This window comes from Vanessa atalanta, chromosome W (genome assembly GCF_905147765.1).
Source record: "Vanessa atalanta chromosome W, ilVanAtal1.2, whole genome shotgun sequence".
NCBI lineage: Eukaryota > Metazoa > Arthropoda > Insecta > Lepidoptera > Nymphalidae > Vanessa > Vanessa atalanta.
In genome coordinates this window covers 7,846,042-7,863,325 of record NC_061901.1, presented here as the reverse complement: position 1 = coordinate 7,863,325, position 17,284 = coordinate 7,846,042, and the positions used below count along the sequence as shown (strand labels likewise).

Sequence of the window (17,284 nt, the reverse complement as noted above, 5' to 3'; positions counted from 1 at the left end):
ACTGCCCTTATACCTCCATATCCCTTCATAGCTATTAACGAGAAATCATTCATGTACATAGAGACAGAATGTCCGAAGGTCAAAAACTGGTATCTTTGTGAAAAGGAAGTAAATTAACGCATCCGTACAGAACCAGACTGCGTGCAACAACTCATTGTTCATCAGGTCCTAAAGAAATACTGTCGTTACACAACCGTAACTCTAGCAAGAGAAGCAATGGAAAAGCTGGATGATCAACATTATGTACTTTCTTTTCCTCATCTTACGAAAGTACAGTTAGTCTACAATAGAGAAGAATTCACTTCGCTCCAGGGCAGCTACCTAATTACCATCCCTGTGAATTGCCACATGAAAACAGAAGAATTCACCATCATGAACGACAACGATGAAATAAAAGGCCAGCCGCTGAAGTTATTGCAAATAACATCCAGTGCAACCACTCAAGATGTTCAGACTCGTCTCAATCTCAACTCAATAAATCTACAGGAGCTTCACAGTGCTCAAGATAAAATCATTCAAGAGGGAACATTACAACTCGATAAACCACAACTGGATACTCTCTATCATACTACAATTCCCTTATACATGTTCATGTCAAGTACAGGAGCATTTATCATAGCAATGATTTGCTATCGCTACAAATTTGCAAAAAAGAAGAACCTTAGTGAAATAAAAATCTCCACTTCGAAAGATAACGTTAGTGAGCAATTAGATGAAGCTGGAACGTCAGAATCAATCAAGAAGATACCAGCAACATTTTATCTCAATGTTCTAAAATAGTTGCTGATCTGAGGGTGGAGGAGTTACGTACACACACATCAAGAGGACTGATGATGCAGCGATTCCTTCATCGTGAGAACCAAACTAAGTGTAACATTGCAAATGTGATTTTATATTTTAATTATTATATTTTTTCATTCCAATTACTTACATCGAGTAGGTTAGACATGCTATTTAGGAAATAAGTTTTATTGTAATTTATTTTAATTAAATAAGTTTAAATTAGTTTTTGGTTTTTTTTCGACCTTTCGACTGTAGCTAACGTAACTGACGTCACAGTGAAACACAAGCAGATTACCCGCCAACATAAAATATAACAACAAACCAAAGCACAAGCAAATTTCAACCTTATCAAGATATATTATTATAATATATTACATTATATAAGCACAAACTATAATATAGATAAATCAAAAGAGTAAACATCAAAGAATGAAGACAACTTACATTAGAAAACAAATAAGAAGAAAAGTATATACAGTTTAAAATTATCAATTACTTTTTGATGTTTCTCTTGGGTCGGGCTGTTTGAGTTTGGACAATTTTGGTACCTTCTGTATTGGAGAGTGCAGCAGGGCCAGCTAAGGTTGTGGAACCAGCCGTAACAACAGGAGACGAATCTTGGGATGCTGATGAACCAATCAGAGGGCTAAGCTCAGCAGCTGATGTGATATGATGACGGGCTCTATCCGGTCCAATAAAGACAATTTTCCTAGCAACCATAAATGCCGCATGAAGACTGTAGTGTATAAAGAATATTATAATTATAGCATTCAAAGAATTATAAGTTGTTTATGATTTAGTTTGTTTACCAAAGTGTGCAAAGGATCACACTTATTTACAAGTTACCCGCACAGGTGTTCATTATTATCAGTGGGGATAACAGATCTCAATGAAGTGTCGTAAGCGGGATCAGTATCATTTCTGTTTCAGAGAGAGTAACACTAAAGTATCGTTGATAAATTAAGTACCTAAAGGTGTTCAAGTGAGTATGTGATTTCGATGTAAGTGATGTGAATATATGTGATTATGGATATGTGTATAGAAGTATTAAATATAAAGTTTAATACTTATTGTGTTATTATTCTACAGATAGTCAGAACATTATGAATATCATCTGCGCGTACGCACCCCAAAGTGGATACCGAGAACAAGAAAAGGATGAGTTTTGGGAAGACATGGATGAAGTTATGGTGAACATACCATCGGGGGAGACAAAATTTGTTATGGGTGATTTAACCTTCCGTATACGAGGTGGGGTGTGACATACCCCAGCGGTAAAAAAATCGTTGCAATTTTTAAACGAAAACAACGCGTAAGTTGGTTTTCTCAGTAGCTGTAAATGCTACGTTGCCGCTCCGATCCGTGCAAAGCATTTAGTCCGGCGTCTGCCACAGATCGTGTGACACGTACGTAAAGTGCGCTTGGGTATCACACACCCCACCTTGTACGGCGCGTCATCCAAAAGGTAAGCGTAACTACTTTTGTTTTTAATCATTTATATGTTTATTTCGGTGTTTAACGTGATGAAATATTGTTTTCAGGTAATAGTTTAACTAAAACATGTCTGGGTTATCAGATGTAGATATATTACGAGCACTAACAGGAGAAGACGATGATGACATTGAGTCAGAACAAGAATCGGATGGTGATGCAGATCATATCAGTGCTCAAAGCAATACAGATAGTGAAGTGGATGCTGACATACCGTCTTCGGATTCAGACAGTGATAACTTACCACTCTAGAGGTTGCAACAAGCTAGTCATACCGAATATTATAAAGGTAAAGATGGGGTAAAATGGCAAAAATAACTATAATTAGCATGCTTAATAAGAAACACTATGAGCGCACATCTCACAGCGACTGATCGGTTTGCAAAGCCGACCAGTTTCCAGAGGTCGTGGATACACCCAATGGATGCACCACACTGACAGAAGGCCAAACAATATTACTATTCCCACGAATAGTAAGTATCACCACAGAGTCTGAAAGGCAACATTGCCTCAGAAAATATCTCTTCGAGGGTATCACAAAAGTTGGTCAACGGCACCAGCACACTTACCCTCGAAGAAACCAGCACACGACTCAGGTGTCCACTCGCCTCCCCAAGGCACCATGTACTGCGCAGCGGCAAAGGTTGTTTTGCCATAGGAACCGGCCACTAGTCGTAACTCGTAGCGTCCATGAGGCAAAACACGAACTACTCGATAGGGCCCGCGCATGCCATGATCAATGAAATGATCTGAAATGAAATGCCTAGGGATTGCGTCCACGACTTAAAGCTTGCGGACTCGAACATTCGGCCTCTATCGGATATTATCAGACGAGGGGTGCCGAACAGTGAAATTACATTCTGACAGACTTGTTTTAGTGCTTCTAAGTCTTGGGAGCGAATAGGTGTAAGTAAGCAATATTTACTGAATGCATCAATTACGAGCATCACATGTTTGAAGCCCTTAGATACAGGCAGAGGGCCAAGTGCATCAATATGAAGAGTGTCGAATGGGATATTTGGTTTAGGCCAAGAGGAAATAGGTTGAAGTGGCGCACGAGGGACCCGTTTATGCGCCAAGCAAGTTACACAATGATGTATATACTTCTTAACAAATGCCCTAAGCCCGGGAAACCAGAAATGCCTCAATATTAACTCTATAGTTTTATCGACACCTATATGGCTATGTTCATCATGGAACACACGCAAGAGACTCAGGCGTTGGCCTTTCGGTATATAGCAGAGAAGTCGCGTTTCATCTCCGAGGCGACTGTACTGATAGTAAAGTACATCATTTCGGACTAAATATCGGGAAGCGTCTAAATCTCCTCGCTCCAATGCCTGAATCATGTTGCGTGTTTCATCATCCCCGGTTTGAGCGATTTGAGCCCAGTTACGTGGCCTATCAATGTTATTTACAGGGTTACGGCTTAGGTAATCCGCATGTGGCAACATGACGCCTTTTCTATATAAAATCGTAAAATTAAAATCCTGGAGAAAAATCCACCATCTCGCCACACGTGGAACCAGGTCTTTTTTATTCTGAGTTGCTTTTAAAGCATTACAATCAGTAATTACAGTAAAATGAGATCCTATCAAATAATGTCTAAAATGTTTTAGAGCCTTTACCACAGCCAGGGTTTCGAGCTCATACGAATGGTACTTTGGCTCTGCACCTTTGGTAGCCTGGCTGTAGTAGGCGACCACGCGTTTAGTACCGTCGTTGCGCACTTGTAATAGAACGGCACCATAGCCCAAACTACTGGCATCAGTGTGCACTTCAGTGGCCAAACTCGGGTCAAATATGGCTAACACGGGTGCACTGGTCAAACAAACAATAATTTCTTGTCTGACGCGCTCTTGCTCTGATCCCCAAGAAAACGAAACATCCTTACGAGTCAGACGTGTTATGCAAGCCATTCTATTTGAGTAATTGGGAATATATTTGCGAAAGTAGCCCGCCAATCCCAAAAATTGACGGACTTGTTTTACGCTTTGTGGAGGGCCAGAGTTCACAAGGGCCTTGACTTTACTAGGTGAGGGTCGTACTTCCCCGTTAGATATAACGCGTCCCAAGTACTCTATTTCGGTACACAAAAATGAACACTTTTTAAGATTGATTGAGAACCCAGCCGCGGTTAAAGTGGCTAGAACCTCTTTCAAGGTTTGAAGACCATCATCAATAGTGTCTGAAAGGATTAAACAGTCGTCTATATATACCAAAACCTTTCCGGATTCTATAAAGCTACGCAAGGTGGAAGCGATTATGCGTTGGTACACTATCGGTGCGTTGGTGAGACCGTAGGGCATTTTTAAGTATTCGTAATGCCCCTCAGGCGTCACGAAACCAGTGTAGGGGACGGATTCATCATCAAGGCGGATTTGATGGAATCCTGTTGCCATATCAAGCGCAGTGAAATAACGACACTTACCCAAGCGATCGATATGGTCATCGATTAAAGGCAATGGGTAACGGTCTTTGACCGTTATTTTATTGAGGGCTCGAAAGTCCACGCACATACGGTCGGAGCCGTCCTTCTTTTTGACCAACAAAATAGGACTGGAATAGGGGGACTCCGACTCGCGAATAATACCCTTGGACATCAGGTCTCGGATGATGTCGCGGACTTTCGACTTCTCGTCATACGACATTTTGTAAGGTCGATAGTTCACTGGAACACTGCTGTTGAGCTGAATGCGCATGCATCCAGTTGTAACAGTGGATGTTGCAGTGCCCGAAATCATGTGATCTGAGTATTTGTCTAAAATACTTTTTAATTTCGTCAAATTGTCTCCAGTTACTCCAGTTAGTGCGTTTGACTCCAAACTAGACACTAGTACAAGATTAGAGTTGCGAACAATACGTTGCGTATTTTTTGTACGAATGTAAGTAACACCATCCCTATTAAGCACATCTGTGCCTATTATGATGGGTGCATTCATGCACTCATTAGCAGCCCGTAAATGTCCCACTGCTGGGATAAAGGCCTCCTCTCCCTTTGAGGAGAAGGTTTGGAGCATATTCCACCACGCTGCTCCAATGCGGGTTGGCGGAATACACATGTGGCTGAATTTCGTTGAAATTAGACACATGCAGGTTTCCTCACGATGTTTTCCTTCACCGCCGAGCACGAGATGAATTATAAACACAAATTAAGCACATGAAAATTCAGTGGTGCCTGCCTGGGTTTGAACCCGAAATCATCAGTTAAGATGCACGCGTTCTAACCACTGGGCCATCTCGGCTCTTGCCCGTGAGTGAGTGCATTCATGCACTCACTCGGTACAATTAATAAATCTACCTCCAATGAGATCCCTTCTAACTCAATCATTAATGTTACATACGAATCTATTTGGGTAATTGACTCGCCTACGCCCTTTATTTCGCGATTTGTGGGTTTCTTAGTACACACAAAATACTTAACCACCGAAGAAGATATCAAAGATACACCTATAGCGCCACTATCAATTAAAAGATCAATCGGAATACCCTGGATAACTCCTACAACAATATCATTACGTTGCGAGCCAGCTCCACAGAAATTGACGTTACTTTTATTACGCTGCTGATCAACGCGTTGTTTCGCAAAACACGACTTAATGTCATGACCAGGCTTTTTGCAGTAAGCGCAAACAAGTGAAGAATTAGGCTGTTTGTCATTTGGCTTTGGGTCCGAATTAGAGGCTTTGGAAGTAGTAGGCCTTGCCTGCTTGGGGCATATAGCCTGCTTGTGACCAGTATCGCCACACCCAAAACATTTGGTTGGACCTATTGGGCGTTTCTTGAAACCCTGTGGTTTACCGTTACCACCGTTATTAAACTGGACATTTGAGCGAAAGGTTGAGGTTGAGATATTCGGTGGCTTTACAAAAGTGGATAAATAATTTACTAGATCCGAGGGCTTCAAGTTTGCATTGGTCGCAGTCGCCTTAACGTGCGGGTCGACAATGCCTCTCAAAACAATTTCCGTGATTAAATCGTCGCTGAGGCCCTTAACAATGCGTAATTTTAGCAGGGATTTACGCGCATACTCGGCGTATGTTTGATATTTATCAGAATTAGAAGACATGACTTCATAAAAAATTCCTGCTGAATCGATTTTCTTTACACATAAAGGTTTAAAGTCTAATTTAAAGCTACTCCACGTACGATCATTACACACCCACTCATTGAGCCACGACCTGGCGTCTCCATTTAGACAATTACCTATCCTAGAAAGGCATTCGCAATCGTCCCACTTGGTAACTAACTTGGCCCTGTCAACCTCTTGGAACCAAGAATCTACGTCATGAATGCTGGGGTCGAAGTTCGAAACATAATAGCTATGGGTACTCACGGATTTCAGCGATTGAATTGCCTCTACGATTTGCTCTGTACCTTGTGCAGATGAAGTCGTTCCTACCGAAGTTGGCACACGAGAACTTTGTTCCAGCGCTTCCAGTCGCGCCAGTACAGCGTTCCAGGAGCCACTGTTGCTCGGTGGCGGGGCCACAGGCGACAGCGACGGTGTGCGTACGGTGCGCGACGTCTGCTCGCCATGCAGTTCGACACCTTGCCCGCAGACACGTCCACTGGAACGCCTAATGTGCGGCGAGTGCCCGCGCGAATTGCTGCGAAAATGACAACGCCGCGTGCGCCGATCCCGTGAACGTTGGAGACGCGGGGTGCGTGAGCGTGAGCCATTACAGAAGTGCCGCAACCGACTACGCGAATTACTACGTGAACGACTATTCCGTGTACGACGGTGGGTACGCGAGGATCTATTGCAAGACACACGCTTACGGCGATAAGGAGAACGGGAACGATTTCGTTTATCCATTATCAAATTAAAAATCACGAAAAAGAAAAGATAATAAAAAAAATATAAGAGAAAAAAAAAAAAAGAGGGTATGAAAATAACAAAATAAAACAACTACTTCGTGATTAAAATAAAACTGTTAAAATCAAGTCAGGATATTAGTGGGAATGAATTATTTATCCCACTTCTGATATTAGAAATCAGAAGCGGTTTAATTTTTTTAAAAAGTACAATTTATTACCTAAAACTAAAATTTATAATTACTTTAATGATTATTTGGAATTATTTGAACAAATTCTTTCAAAATTAAAACTAATAACAATTTATAAAATATGACAAAACTTAAATTACGACACACGTCTATCTCGCGCGACAGATGCCAACCGAATAGGGGCGAGGCGCTGGTATTCAGCCGCTTATATAGCAACCGTCTTCATAACCCCACTCTTAATTTAAGAAATCTCCAACAATATATAATATAAAATAATTTTAATATATTATGTATTACGCTTACATAAATATCTATAATATAATAAATACATATATACTAAATTATTATACTTATACTACATCTAAATACACAAATATTATAAATATATCTACTGTAAAAATAAAAAATAAACTAAAAGATAATAGCAAAATTTGTCAAAATTTATGAAAGTAGTGAGAGAAAGTGCTCTTTTACTCTTTTTTTAAAGGGGTTGATGTTTGGACTCTTTTGAATATGTTTTGGGAGACTGTTCCAGAGATTTGCTGCACGTACCGTGAAGGAGTTAAGCAGAAACTTTGTATTACCTCTAGGCACTACTAACTCTGAAGTAATACAGGAACGTCTGGAACGTGTTGGAGGAGGAAGAAGGTTGAAACGGGAGCGAAGGTAAGCAGGAGAATTTGGATCATTAAGAATATTAAAAAGGACTGAAAGGATGTGCATATCACGGCGAAGGCGGATAGGGAGCCATTTAAGTTGATTACGAAATGCAGATATATGGTCATATTTACGTAGGCCGTAAATGAAACGAATAGCCAGGTTTTGAAGACGCTCTAATTTATTAAGTAGCTCCTCAGTCACATCCAAATAGCACACATCAGCGTAGTCGAGGATTGGTAGAAGAAGAGATTGCGCTAGCATAATTTTTGTGCTGAATGGGAGAAAGTATTGGAGACGTTTAAGAGAGTGGTAAGTGTAGTGTATCCGCTTGCTAACATCATTGACTTGGGCTACCCAGGACATATTGCAGTCAATAATAAGACCCAGGTTCCTTACTGAATCGCAGTAAGAAATTGGAATCCCGTCATAAAGTAGTTTGGGGACTAGCCCCCAGTCTAGCTTGCTTCTAAGCCTGCTACTGCCTACAATTATAGCTTGTGATTTTTGAAATCTTGTTTATGCTTTCGTGCCTACCCGCAGAAAAAAATTAGTCCAAGATATGTACACCAACGCTCGCACTAGAGTCAGAAGTCCTGCAGGGTTAACAGAGGAATTTGAAGTGGGTGTAGGGGTTCATCAAGGCTCTGCCCTAAGCCCGTTGCTATTCAACCTTGTGATGGACTTCATTACGAAACCCATTCAATCTCCATTGCCCTGGAACCTCTTGTACGCAGATGACATTGTCTTAATTGATAGATCAACAGCCGAGCTCCAAACCACCTTGACCGCATGGGTAACTGCCCTTGAGACCGCAGGTCTTAAAGTAGGTAGAGCAAAAACTGAACATCTACAATGCCGGTTTAGTGAGAACAGTAACCCAGCCATAATATACTAACCAGATTGTACCCCTGTGCCGAAAATAAATAGCTTTAAGTACTTAGGTTCAGTCATAACAGATTAGGGAGACGTTGAGGCAGACGTGGCTCATAGAGTAAACGTGGCATGGCAAAAATGGAGATCTCTATCCGGTGATTTGTGTGATGCTCGTATGCCTATCAGAACCAAAGGCAATATCTACAAGACGGCAGTGAGGCCGGCTATGATGTATGGAGCCGAATGTTGGCCAGTGAAAAAGACGCACGTACAAAAGCTTCACAATGCAGAGATGAAGATGCTGAGATGGTCTGGAGGTGTAACGAGGCTCGACAAAATAAAAAACGAGTATATTCGAGGTAGTTTTAAAGTCGCACCTATATCTGACAAATTAACGGAAAGCCGCCTCCGATGGTATGGTCACGTCATGCGAAGAGACGAGGATCACGTAGTAAGGAAAGCCTTAAAACTGCCCGAACAAAAGAGAGGTAGAGGACGACCTCCCGCTACGTGGTGGACCAGCATGACGAAGCTTTTAACAAAGGAAGAATTACCTGACCCGACAACCCAGGACAGATTGTCCTGGCACCATAAAATTAGGAGAGCCGACCCCACATAAAGTGGGAAAGTGCAAGGAAGAAGAAGAAGAAGTATTGAAGTCACCCATGACCACCGTATGACTGTACGAGGGTACGAATGACTCCAACAGATTTTCAAAACTTAAAAAATAATCCACATTCTACGACAGACTATAATAAACACCTAAAAGAAGTTTAGTGTGTGAAAGTGTAACATCAATGAAAAGGTGTTCTGCCTCTCCACTGGTGTGAGACTGAGAGTAACTAACAATCGAGTATGCAATATGAGATCTGAGATATATGGCAACACCCCCGCCCGTTCGCCCTAAACGATCATTTCGGATCAGATGGAAACCAGGGAGTGAATACGTTGTAGACGGCAAACAGGGTTTAAGCCATGACTCAGATATCAATATTGCATGAAGATTTTTATTCTGGAAAGAGGATAATAAGTCTGGATAATGTGCATGAATACTTTGCGCATTAATATGAACTATATTAAAAATCTTTTTCAACATCAGAGAAATAAGTATCAAGGGACTCGTTGACGGAATGTATACTATGGAAACTACTGTCACTGTTCGAACCATTTGAGGATAAAGAAAAAAAAGATTCACTATCAGAGCTGTCATTAAAAGCCATTGTAACTACAACTGTAAGTAAAGTATAAATAATAATAAATATGTATATAAATTATTTTAAATACATAATTATATATATTTCAATATTATAAAATGTCTATAACTGCTAAAAAAAAAAATATAATAAATTTAGTATAATGTCCATTTATCCGCCAGCTGTAAGGAAAACAAAGCACATTTATTACACTCAAAAACAAAAATCAATATAAAATTAACAAAGCAGGATTCATGCATCATACATGTAACCCAAAAACTTAAACAAAAAAACAAAAAAAATAGTAATAAAAAACCAAATAATGTAATAAAAATGCAAATAATAATAATAAAAGAAAAACCAAAATAACTAAAAAATAAAAGAACAATAACAACACTGACAATAAAATAAAAAAATAAAAAACATCCATAACACCAAGATCCCAATGCCAAGTCCATATTTAAATATCTATGTACATAATATGAAAATTAATCCTGCATTCTGTGACAGAATATTTTAGTCTGTGACAGATGATAGATAATTATTAAGTAAGACATTGACACTTCGGACATTTGACAGTTTGACATACACAATGATAAAATAATTAGAGATTGTGTTGTTTTAGGTTGTGGATTTTTTAATTCCGTCTACTACTATTATGCCTTCAAAATTAAATTAAGCCTGCAATCTCGACCGCACCAACCAATCTCTACCGTGTCTTCTCGATCGCACGTGACATTGGCGAAATAATCTGTGTCTTTTTGGCACAAATAAAAGCCAGAAAAAAAAATAATAATAAATAATTAGAGTAGGTAACCGTAAGAGAAATTATTAGATATAAATAAAATTAACAAGTGGGTACTAAGATAGTAAAGTCCAGAAAGTAAACATTAGAAATTACTTTTTTATCAGTCTCTTAGTACGTGTAACAATTACCTTGTCAACACCTTTGGAGTCACAAGACTTTGTTTGAACCGGCGACTTCGTAGTAGACGCAGTGGGTATGCTGTTGAGGTCCGACAGGCTTTCAACTCGATGACGAGCACCATCCGACGCTATTACGTATATGAAACCGTCCCGCGTCCAGCACTTATTTATGCCAAAGCGTCTTCTGGCTTCGAGGAAAACATCGTGCCTGCTTTTCGTCAAGAACTCCGACTGTGTTAATCCCGTGCCTTTAAATTTGGTTTTTGCGAACCAAACTTTATCGCGGATGCTAACGTCAGTGAATTTTACCACAATAGGGTTTCTTATCTGACCGTTGGTCTAAGCGGTATGAGTGCTTAATGCTGGCGCTTGAAAAGTTTGGAAGCAAGAGATGATCCGCTACAAGACCCGTGACGCGAGCCGACATGTCTTCAGTCTTCTCCTCTGGGACACCATGAAGAAGAAGCATCTTCCGTCTATGCCGCATCTCCTGACGGTCAAGCTCTCTCCCAAGAAATTCTACTTGGCACTGAAGAGTGTTTAAAGCAGATATTACAAAGGATTTAAATGTAATAAAATCTGATGCCATAGAAGTTGTAGATCCGGGAGAGGAGGTTTTATTTAGATCGTGCTGAAACTCTTGCATCCTGTTATTAAACAACTCTGTCATGGCTGCCAGTGATTGCTTGATAGAGTCCATATTGAGTGTTTAAGTTGGTGGTAATTGTTTAAAGTGAACTTTATTAAAGGAAAACACTTGTTGACGATAAATGTAAGCTACATATATTAATTTTTCATAACACTGTATATAAAATATTGAAGGAGCCCTAACGGGACTTCGGTGTAAAAAAACTTGGACTGTATTATAATAATTTATTCGCGTATTAAAACTGCACGCAAGGACGATAAAGTGTCCGCCTAGTTGGCTGTCGCTCGCTGAGTGACCGGTGAATCGCGGCGCACGCGCAACGGGCCGCGAGCCCGCGCCCCGTGCCCCGCGCCTCTCTCGTCGTCTCCCCGGGTTGAAGAGTGCTCTTCAATCTTGATCAGGAAGGGGGCAGATGTTATTGAAAGCGCGACGAATTGTTCCTCTCTTCGTTTTGACTTCTGCTACCCGCGTGACTCCGTCTACGCCGGGAAAGGTCTGTGTGACCCGACCCAGGGACCAGAGCAGCGGTGGTGCTGTTTTGTCCTTGATTAGGACTAAAGACCCTGGTTTCACCTCCCCTCTGGAACTAAACCATTTGGATTTGGCCTGTAGCAAAGAAGTGTACTCATTATGGAAGCGGCTCCAGAAATGATGTCGTATGTACTGGATTCTCCTCCATCGGTCCAGTCGAGTGATGTCGGCTTCAGTCACCCGAGAGCATGGTACTGATAAGAGTGGTCGTCCAATTAGAAAATGAGAAGGAGTTAGTGCCGAAAAATCATTAGGGTCTGAAGAGAGAGGTGTTAGAGGACGCGAATTTAGAATCGCTTCTATTTGAGTGAGACACGTAGTCATCTCCTCAAATGTGAAATGGTTTAGAGAAAGTAATATTTTTAAATGATGCTTGCATGATTTAACTGCTGCTTCTGCTAAAGAGTTGAAATGAGGACTATAAGCAGGTGTGAAAATGAAATCGATACCCTCTTGTGCTATCTCACATGCAACATTCGATGATTGAATAAATTTCTGTATTTCGTTGGATGCGCCTACGAAATTCGTGCCGTTATCAGATGTTATCGTCCGCGGTTTGCCTCGACGCGCTATGAAACGATGTAGCGCGGCCATATAAGCATCAGTGCTAAGATCAGAGACGAGCTCCAAGTGCACTGCTTTTACTGCTGAGCAAACAAAGATGCACATATAAGATTTTATAAGTTTGCAACCGCGGCCTTTACGATCGGCTATGAATACTGGCCCCGCGTAATCTACATAACAGTTGAGAAATGGAAATTCCAGATTAGTTTGAGCACTAGGTGAATGACCCATTAGAGGCTGTACATTTTGTGCTCTATTTTTGAAACATGTGAGGCATTTATTTACGATAAGTCTAGATAAGTTTCTGCCACCTAGAGGCCAATAACTTTGTCTTATATGTAACAATAATAATTGTGGGCCGGCATGTAAAAGTTTTAAATGTTGCATATGAAATAAAAGTTTAGTAAAAATATGCTTACTACAAATTACAATGGGATGTTTTATGTTAAAATCGTAGGGGGAGTTGTCAAGCCTCCCGCCCACGCGAATGAGATTATGATTGTCAATGAATGGAGTCAAAGGAAGCAATCTACTTTTGCGTGGCAATTTCTGACCAGATTTTAAAAGATTATACTCTTCAGGAAACATTTCAAGTTGACAGTGATGTATAATAGTATTTATTGAATTTTGTATTTCTGTTGCAGAAAGATTGCCATGCATTTTATTTTTATGTTTTAAGTTATAAATAAATCTTTGTATATATGTAAAAATTTTGTAAATTTTATTTAGGCTAGAATATTTTTCTAATAAGCACTTAATGATTGATGAATGCGTGATTGCGTCTGAATGATAAACGTATGAATGATCGGGTTAAAGATCTTTATTTCTCATTAAGAATACATGACATTCACTTACATGAGAACATTAAATAAACAATTACAATAATTGCCTAGCGGCATAACAAAGTAACATTATAAGGAAGCATAATATTAGTAAAACATAAATAAATACAATTACAAAGAGGGTATCTGTGAATACTTTGCATTATTGTGGATGGTCTGGTCTTATCGCAAATACACGGATTAAATACAGCTGGAAGTGGTATGAGTTAGTGGATTTATTGCTTTTTTTTTTTTTTGTAAATTGTTTGTTTTTATAATATTAAATATAATGTATATTTTTAAATTTTTTTTTTTTTTTGAATTTTGAATTTTTTTTATTTTTATTTTTTATTTTACATTACCTTATTATATGGTTTGTTTCATGTTACGAATTTGTGTTATTTTATATTATTTTTAACATATATTTTTAATAGCATCTTGAATTGACGCATACTTTTTGCTTCTTTAATATTTTTAGGTAAATTATTATATCGTTTTGCTCCGTCAAACATTATATTTTTATTTCCATAGTTAATAGTGCGAGGTTTTGATAGTTTTATATCATTAGCGTTTCTTAATTTTATTCTTTGTGAGTGTTGTTTTTTATTAAATTGTATTTCCGTGTGTATATTTTTGTCCATTATTTTTTTGATTAGTATGCAAATAAAGTAATTGTAGGTTTGAGCGACATTCATTATTTTTGTATCTTTGTAAATTTTTTGAGTTGATGTGAAAAAGTCGTAATTAAAAAGTGTTTTTACTAATTTGTTCTGCTTAACTTGCAATTGCGCTAAGTTTGTTGGGGCAGCTGTACCCCAGATTTCTATTAAGTAGTCTAAATGTGGTTTGATTAAGGAGTTATAGATCGTATACTTTACTGGGCGTGGAAGACATCTAGTAATATTTCTGATCATTCCGCTTAATGATGTTAATTTGTTTTTAATTTTTTCAAGATGTGGTTTCCAAGTTAGGTGGCTGTCTAAAATTAATCCTAAGTACTTTTCTTCACCTACTTTGTTTATAATTTGATTGTTTATCATTAATGGTTTGTGGTGTGATATTCTTTTATTTTTTGCTGAAAAAATTATATAATCTGTTTTAGTAGTGTTTATTGTTAGTAGGTTATATCGAAACCAGATATTTAATTTATTTAAATCTTCTTGGGCTTCTAAAATTATCGTATTGATGGAGTTACCAAAATAAAACAGGGACGTATCATCAGCATAAAGAGTAACGTCGCCTTTTAATCCAATATTCTGAATGCTGTTTATAAATATAAGAAATAACAGTGGTCCCAATATCGATCCTTGTGGTATACCGAACGTAATTTTTTTAGGACTGCTTTGTATATTACCAATTTTAACAATCTGGACTCTATTTGTGAGATAAGATTTGAGAACGTTATATGCGTTTTCTGTTATACCGATGGCCGTTAATTTTTGTAGCAGCAGGTTGTGGCTTATAGTGTCAAAAGCTTTTTTAAGGTCAATAAATATTCCTAAGGCTATTTGCTTGTTATCGATACTTTGTTTTATTTTTGTTATTAGATCTACCGTTGCAGATAGAGTATTAGATTTTTGCCTAAAGCCGTACTGTTTCTTATACAAAAAAATTTGGCTAGTTAAATATGTATCTAAGCGATTATAGATAATCCTTTCATAGATTTTTGAGAGAACAGGAAGTACTGATATGGGTCGATAATTACTTGGTTCTGATTGACTCCCTGTCTTAAATATTGGCGTGACTTTGGCAATTTTAAGACTATCTGGAAATGTTCCATCTTTAAGATTTTTATTGATACAGCGAGTAATTTCTCCAACTACTAAGTTTGAAATACATTTTAGTGATTTAGTTGTTATACCATCTATTCCCGAACTAGTATTGGAATCTAACTTACGTATGATCCCAGCTACTTCGCTTTCTGTAGTCGGTGTAAATTGGGTTAGCGTAGTTGTTTTAGATGAAGGCTTACAATATATAGAATTCTTACTGTGATACTGTTTAGGAATTTGATTAGCTAATACCGATCCTACATTTGAAAAGAAGTCGTTAAAGCATTCACAGATATCCCTTATGTCTGTTACACATTTGTCTAATATTTGAAGTTTGTTTGGTGCTACGATCTCCTTATGTTTGTTATTGGTGAGGCTGTTTATTAAGTTCTGCATTTTTTTAGGTTTATTTTTGCACTTATTAAAAGCACAAAGATAGAACTTACTTTTTGTTTCTTGTATTTTTGAATTTACTTCAGTTCGATTTTGTATAAAAATATTTTTACAATTTTCATCATGAGGGTTACTTTTGTATCTGGTCCATAGCATGTTCCGTTGATTGATTTGATTTATAATTTCTTTATTTATCCATTCTTGTCTAGGTGGGTTTAATATTTTGGTTTTGGTTATTTTACTTTTTTTTATACTTGCAGTGATTTTTTCTTCCAATTTGCTATATTCAGAGTTGTTTTTGTCACTTTGTTTAGTTTCCATTATTTTGTACATCTCACTATAGTTAACTGCGTCATATTCAATTGTAGGTGTAGAGTTTTGATAGTTCTTCTTGATTTCCAGATATATATGTTTGTGATCTGACATTGCTGTATTTATTATGGCAAAGTGGAATTTATTTTCATTTAAATTGGTGCATACGTGGTCAATAATGGTTTTGGTAGTAGCTGTTTCTCTAGTACAGTAATCTGGATTGATGTTGTTCAAAATATTATATCCATTTTCTTGTAAAATTTCTTTGTAAGACGTTGTTAAATTATCTGAGCTTAAAAGGTTAAAGTTAAAGTCTCCAAACACAATTCCTCTCTTCCTCTGATGCAGCTGGTAACTATAAGTGTCAAGAAAGTTTTGGGCATTATTTAATGTTGGTCTTCTGTATATAGCTCCGATATCTAATGAAAAATTTTTAAGATGTATCCAGAGGTAATGATTTTCATCCAAGCATTTTTCTTCGATTAAATAATGATTTAGATTCTTCTGTATAAAAATAGAAACTCCACCACCTCGTGTATTACACCGGTGATTGAAATAGTGTATATAACCAGTTATTTGTAGTCTTTTAGCTTCATAGTTGGATTTAATCCACGTTTCCGTCACAACAATTACATCTAGAGGATTTCTGAATGATTGTATTACACATTTAAGTTCATCTAATTTGGTTGACTTAACAAGGCTCCGAGCATTTGTATAAAGAAATCTAATAGATTTTTTGCTACTTAGGACATTTTGATAGGAATCCGTAATCTGGTAAGAGATAATATTATTCAAAGGCGCAACAAATTTATTGTTTTGATTAGGTTCTAATTTTCTTAGTTTTTTGGTGCTGAATCAGTTATTTTAGGAACACCTTTTATATATTTTATAATAAGATGCTTATTCCCTTTATCGTGTTCATATTTAAGTTTGTTTTGTAATTCTTTTAATTGTCTTTGTTGTAAAGGTGTCTGATCAGAGTATATTTTTAAATCACTACTTAGACTTTTCTTCTTACGTAATAGGGTTAATGTTGTTTCTTTTGATTTAAATATTATTTTTATAGGACGGTTGTATTTAGGATCATATTTACCAAGACGAAAGATTCTTTCAGGCTCTGGACACTCTGCAACAATTCTTTTTAGGGCATTGCTTACCTCAGTCTTATCTTTCTCTATTCTTTCATCTTTACTGGCTGCAACTGGTTCCGGAATTCCAACAAGTATTAAATTTTTACTTCTTAATTATCGTTCATTAATTTCTGCTATGAAATTTTCACTGATATAAGAAGAATCGTTTTCTAAAG

The 17,284-nt window shown here is 37.9% G+C and overlaps 1 protein-coding gene and 1 pseudogene across 1 annotated transcript; one reads left to right on the top strand and one right to left on the bottom strand.

Annotated features, from left to right (window-relative positions):
- Nucleotides 1-9,045: 9,045 nt before the first annotated feature.
- On the top strand, nt 9,046-9,435 carry LOC125075640. The gene has a single exon (XM_047687347.1). The coding sequence runs from the start codon at nt 9,046-9,048 to the stop codon at nt 9,433-9,435; it is 390 nt and encodes a 129-aa protein (XP_047543303.1).
- Nucleotides 9,436-10,906: 1,471 nt separating this feature from the next.
- On the bottom strand, nt 10,907-11,644 carry LOC125075674 (annotated as a pseudogene).
- Between the last annotated feature and the right edge of the window lie 5,640 nt (nt 11,645-17,284).